This window comes from Mus pahari, chromosome 2 (assembly GCF_900095145.1).
Source record: "Mus pahari chromosome 2, PAHARI_EIJ_v1.1, whole genome shotgun sequence".
In the NCBI taxonomy this organism is placed as follows: domain Eukaryota; kingdom Metazoa; phylum Chordata; class Mammalia; order Rodentia; family Muridae; genus Mus; species Mus pahari.
In genome coordinates, this window is record NC_034591.1 from 42,189,047 (window position 1) to 42,195,509 (window position 6,463).

The 6,463-nt window shown below is 41.5% G+C and overlaps 1 protein-coding gene across 1 annotated transcript in view; it reads left to right on the plus strand.

Annotated features, from left to right (window-relative positions):
• The window catches only part of Cped1 (cadherin like and PC-esterase domain containing 1), a 259,149-nt gene that overhangs the window by 149,611 nt on the left and 103,075 nt on the right, over positions 1-6,463 (plus strand). Inside the window, exons 14-15 of the mRNA XM_021190377.2 lie at positions 1,339-1,525; positions 2,770-2,938. Of these exons, the coding sequence (XP_021046036.1) occupies positions 1,339-1,525; positions 2,770-2,938 (356 nt within the window). The remainder of the gene's footprint in view (positions 1-1,338; positions 1,526-2,769; positions 2,939-6,463) is intronic.

Sequence of the window (6,463 nt, forward strand, 5' to 3'; positions counted from 1 at the left end):
TCTCTCCCCTCCCTCCCTCCCTCTTTCTTTCTTTCTTTCTTTCTTTCTTTCTTTCTTTCTTTCTTTCTTTCTTTCTTTCTTTCTTTCCTTTCTTTCTTATCATTCCATTCGTTTACATCTCAAATGATCTCCCACTTCCTCCACAAACCCCTCATCCCACAACCTCCACCTCCTCCCTCCCCTTTGCCCCTATGAGGGTTCTTCCACACCCACTCACCTTCTCCCACTCCACCCCTCCAGCATCCCCCTACGCAGGGGCATCAAACTTCCACAGGACCAAGGGCCTCCCATCTCACTGAAGTCAGACAAGGCCATCCTCTGCTGCCTGTGTATCTGGAGCTATGGATCCCTCCCTGTACACTCCTTGGTTGGTGGTCTAGTTGCTGGGAGCCCTGGGTGGGCTGATATTGTTCTTTCTATGGGATTACAATCCCCCTCAACTCCTCTAGTCCTTCCACCAGCTTCCACATGCTTGGGTTTTGTTGGCTGTTGTAAAGAATAGATAATACTTGTAGATATTGAAAATCTTTTTTGATAAACTCTTGGGCACTTGTCCATTCCAAATATTGTTAGATGTAACTTAACAGGGGCTGCTCTGTGTGTATGTAATGCTAAAGCTGTTTTTCTTTTCTTGTACCAAGATGGTGTTTGCTATAAAATGAGGTGCCAAAGAAAAGTTTCTATTCAATGGCATGAAGTCATTCTAGATTTGAGAACAGGTTTGAACAGATATGGCCATTCCTTTCTTTCTTTTTTTTTTAAAAAACTTTCTGACATTTTCCCCTGTTGCAGTGGCTTGGGGAGGAATTTCAGGATGCTTTGTGGCTATTTTGACCCCTCTGTGGGGAATGACACCAAAGTTCATATTCTTTGTTCTACTCTACTCCTTCTCTATCAACTAATGGCAGATTAGTGACATTTTCCATTAAGGAAGTTTCTGATTATGTGTTAGCTCCCTTCTGTCACTTGAAGTTATTGTCTCCATTGACATAATTAACTGACATGTCATATATCTTATATGAATGTTATCATTTCACAGGAGAGACCTTTTCCCCTACCTTCTGTACTTTGTATCCTTTCAAAGACTAGGAGGAAAAATACTATTTGTACTGATCCAAATAAAGTGAACAGCTGGTCTACAGAGGCTCCCCATAGCTGCCGGCACATTGGAAATCAGGCTGGTGGCACAAATCAGTTGTGCCTGGGTCCTGAGTGGCTAGCCATTGCTCACTGAAGCTGTACACAAGAGTAGCAGAGGAAACACCTCAATCACATGCCGTTTTGGACTCTATATGCAGTTCATGGTTGCCTTTGCCATTCTTTCTGTCTTTGTAACAGAAGAAGATGCACTCTGCCATATCAAGAAGATTGTCACCCACCCCCATTTAGAATTCAGTCCTGAGTTTAATCCGAAGATCAAAGATTATTACTGTGAAGTGCCATTCGATGTGCTAACCGTGAGGATCGGAGCAGAGACTTCAAAGTGTCAGTGCAAAGTGCACCTGCAGGAGCAGGCAGGGCCAAGGTATGGGCTGCGCAGAGCATGTGCTCAGGGACAACTTGGTTTGTCACCAGGAAGCAGATATCTGATCCCACCCTTAAGAATGGTTCAGAAAAGCTGAACCACAGCCCTTCTGGAGAGTATGTTGGTATGAAATCCTTCCTTTTTCAGGCTTTATGTGCTTAGAGAACAAATTCGTTCTCTACCAACCTACAAATCCCCCCCCCCCGTCCCCTTTCACCCTAAGTCAACTTCTCCAGTCCGATCAGCCAGAGGTGAAAATTTGTGGGCATAGTCATGCTAACTTTCCTAGTCTTGCAGGATTTATTTGTTTATTTATTTATTGTGATCTTCTATAGATATTTTTTAAACGGTACCAACTCTTGTGTTTGGAAAACTGAATAGGAATAGAGCCTTATTTACATATGGTGTCTCCAGAGAGGAAGACACAGTTGCATGTTGAAGGGGAAATGTGCTTGGCATCGATGACAGTCCATTCCGTGTAAAGAAAAAAGGATTTGGGCTCGGGGTCTACCTCTGTTAGCAGAGTGCTTGCCTAGCGTGCACAACAGCTTCGGCTCGATGCTCACTTGGAAGTCAGCTCGGAATATAGAAGAGCTGTTAAAAGATAGGAAGAAGTGAGGAAGTGGGGAGGGAAGAAAAGAAAGAAGAAAAACGAAATAAGATACAGAAAAGAGGATTCCTGTCACTCTGGTTTTGGTCCTACTATGGCTCTACCATGTAACTTTAGGCAATTTGATAACAGTTCTTGCTTGCTTGATTTTTTAACTTTACAACTTGCCTTCTAGGCACAATTGCTGGACGTTACTATATCCTGCCTGGAAAAGGTTGCCCTTACTCATTTATTATCCCCGTCTCTCCACCTGCCTTAAACTTCAGTGGAGAGTCCCGCCTAGTCCCTGCCAGACATCCTTGGCCACCCACCTGTATCGGAGGCCCCAGATCCCAGCTCTCACCCCCCCCAACTCCCCAAGACCGCATATGGTTGCTGAGTTCTTTTTCCCCCAAAGCATGTCAGAAAAAATCTCTCCTTCATTATGTCTGCCTTTTCCTCCTGGGACCCAGAAGTCCTGATAACACTTCTTCATAATAATCTCTATGATTATAATAAGGCTATTTATTATTATTATTATTATTATTATTATTATTATTATATGCTGATGTCTAAATTTGTTTGGGCTGAGTAATTGTCTCCATGCATATTAATATATTAATTCTCTCCCTCCCCTCCCACTGCCCACCCTTAGCTTTGCCAACTATCCTCTTGGATTAGGAATGAACAGAATCTCTGTGCTTGTGGTGGACGAGTCTCAAGCAGGGGGTGACGCCCTAACCACGTATAAACTCACCATCTATAGAGAAGACCGCCCGAGTCTGCCCTTCTTCGAGGACTTCACAGCGTGCGGCTTTGTACAAGTGAGTGCATTTTTGCCTTTCATTTGTGTAGAATTGGGACTGATTAGTTAATCCGTGTGAGAAATGCCAAGTGAAGCTGTTACTTGCAGCCTTGTGCGTCTCTCAGCTGTGGTCTCTGCAGCAAAGTCTGCGCCCCGCGCGCACGGGTATCTGCAGCCCCGTGCTCTGTGCTTTCTTTTCAGTGTGGTAGAAATGCTCTGCTCTCACTGGGCTTAGGGAGTTATCATGGTGGCCATTGAAAATTGTCCGGCAGCAGCAGCTAAGGATTCGATTTTACACTGCCCATTTAAGTTTTCTTGTTTTTCTTGGATTTGCCCCTGGATCTCCTTTCAAAGTTTTAAACTGGATCCAGGAGAATTTATTGGAGAGAGAGAGAGAAACTTTCGGAACTTTTTTATAGCAAGGATACTTAAAAAATGAAATTTGCTTGGCATAGATGTATATCTCGTTCATTCCTCAGACCTTAATCACTTCGCCAAACTGTGGCTTCTCCTTTGAGAAGAAACACGTTCCGTTTTCTCTCCTTATTGTTTTAGGAGGAGTGTGACTTTTACCCTCTGCCTCTGCTTTTTGTCAGCGTTCTCTCCCTTTTCCTTAAAGGTCTACAGTACACACGTAACCCTTGATGGTTCCTCAGAGCATGCACATACCCTCAGTACAGATGATGCCAAGGAAATAGGAGTGAGAACTTTGATCACATATCTCCTAATCCATTCAGAAAGTATAATCACAAATATATGATATCCAAAGGGTGGATGTGCTTGCTACCAGCAGCTTTACAATAGAAAAGATTAAGCAGGGATACGACCCACTGCATCTTGGTGGGTGCTAAGAACCCCATGGTTGTTGATAATCTATGGCCAAACACCATAATCTTTCCCTTCCCCATCACATTCACATGCGTCTGTTACCAAGAGCTTACCACTCCATAGGGTTATTCGTTCCTTACACTTATATTTTCTAAGGAAATCCTAAACTTAGGAATTCTTACAGAATCAGAGGGAAACCAAGTGATGCTTTAGAAATCCACATCGATTTTAGTTTAGAAAGACACTGTCCTTCTCTGAGAGGGTCTCTCCCTCCTTAATACCTGTGGATTACATGTAGGTTAAAACCTTTATATTATTATTTTTGATTTATTTCTTTAACTTAAATGTTATTCCATACAATATATTTTGATCATGTTTCCCCTGTCCATTATTTTCTTTATTCGTTCCATTAGAAAAGAAGCCAGACATATAATGGCACACTGTATCTCATTAATATGACATTGAAGAGCAGGTAAAAGTAACTTACGGAAATAGAGCCCAGAACAGTGATTCTCTGGAAGTTGTCAATCCACTAAACGTGAAAGGACACTTTGAGGAAATGTCCTATATCTGAGTGATGACCATTTATATGAACCTGTGATGTATGAACGTAGAAAACTGTGCACTTAAAATGTATATAATATACTGTATGCTACCTATGTAATATAAAAAGTATATATGAAGTGGCTAGACAAATAGGCATATACATTTTACTTTAGGAAAATAAGACAAACATGAAGGAAAGCTTGTATTGTTATCTTCCAAGACACGGTTCACTTCTCAAATACAATACTGATTAGAAATAAGCTAATTATCATGCAATAATTACCTCAGAGGATAGATTTATCTTACTATCGTAACGTGAAAAAAAACTTGAAAATTCTTGTGGGATGAATCACACAGACAATTGCAGGAAAGTATTTCAGTGATTTATGGGTCCTTTCCAGAAGTTCCTAGTTCTGAAAGTTTGTGTGGTCCTTCAGTCAGAACTACATTTTATAACATGGAAAGTGTTTAATAGTATTTTTTTTAGCCTTTCATTTATAAAAACTCTCATGTGTGAGCAGGAAAAGTGTGGCATGAGTAATGTAGCTTACTTCCACTGTTTAGCTAGGCACGAGCTGCTGTGCGAAGGACCGGTCTGCTTCTCACCCTTCCACTTAGATACATTCCACCTTGAAGCCCCTCGATGCTGGTTAGTTCTCTCACTGCCATTACAAAACGTGACAAAAGCTAGTTGGAGAAGAAAGAGCTCACTTTGGCTCACCCTTGGCTGGTCTCTGCCCTCACAGCCAGGAAGAAATGGAGGCAGGAGCATGGGGTGGTTGTTTATATTTCCTTTAGAGTCAGGAATCAGGCCTAAGTGCTCAGCCAGCTTCTGCTTTTACTCGGCACCGGACCCTTGCTGTGGACCGTACCACCCACATTTAAACTGGACCCTCTCCTCTCAGTTCAGCCACTTTGGAAAAAGCCCTCATATATAATGCTTGGGGAATACTTTGCACATAAATCCAACGAATCTAGCAAAATCGACTGCGAAGATTACTGCTTAGTTGCACCAAGGGCTTTCGTTTCAGTGTTGATAACAAACAGGGCACAGGTTTGAAAACAGGAGGGGTCGAGTTTCTAATCACCAATTCTTAGTCACTTGAGAACTTCAGAATCAAACTCAGCAAAGTACACATGTGTCGCAAAACTGAAAATGTTTTGACCTTCCAAACCTTTTCCCCTTTCCTGTTATTTTATTGTTAAGATGAAAGTCCACTACACACTCTTTGCAAATTATCAGCTAGGCTGCTTAATTTGAGCCCCCCAGAATATACATACAAGCCCATGCAGAAAGAAGTTAAACATCAGTCACACTCTCCTTTCTGGTAAAAGGAGAAATTGCAACTTCTCCCTGTATTTCAAATTAGATTTTGGTTTCATGGACTCTATGTTCAGCTTTAAATTAACATCTTAGTCCATTTGTGTTGCTATAACATATTGCCTGCAGCTGGGTAATTTATAAAGAATAGAAGTTTATTTCTCACAATTCTGGAGGCTGAGAAACTCAAGATCAGGTCTTTGGACCTTTAATGCCAAGGCCTTCTGGATAATCTTGTCATAGCAGAGGCCAAAAGGACACACGCTGTTTGCTGTGTTTCACATATCAAGGGGTCAAAGAGCAAGATAAGACCCTCAGCTAGTTTTGCTCCTATGTGTTCCAAAGGCGCTAATCCATTCACAGGCCCAGCTCTTTTATTAGAACTTAGGAACTGCCTTCATGCCATAATCATGTGCTAAAAGGTCCCACCTCATAATCCCACTTCAGGGAAGTTGTTCTAACACAAATGAATTTGGGGGAAGGGTACTTCATCCCATAGCAAACACAGAAAACAACCTACTTTCAAACAAACAAAGCAGAATCATTCAACTTCGATGCTATCAAGCCATTTCATTTCTTTTCTTCCCGTTCCCTTTCCTTCTGGGAGTCAACTATTCACATTATTGTTTCACCAGAAGATTAACAGGGAAGAGAAAGCCGATTTATAAAGCAATCAATTAAAATCCAGTTGCTATGGTATTCTGGTAAATAATAAGATCTTTAAATTATAAGTCTTTTTATTTTATTTTATTTTATTTTATTTATTTTCTTTATTTACATTTCAAATGCTATCCCGAAAGCTCCCTATACACCCCCGCTCCCGTTCCCCTACCCACCCACTCCCACTAC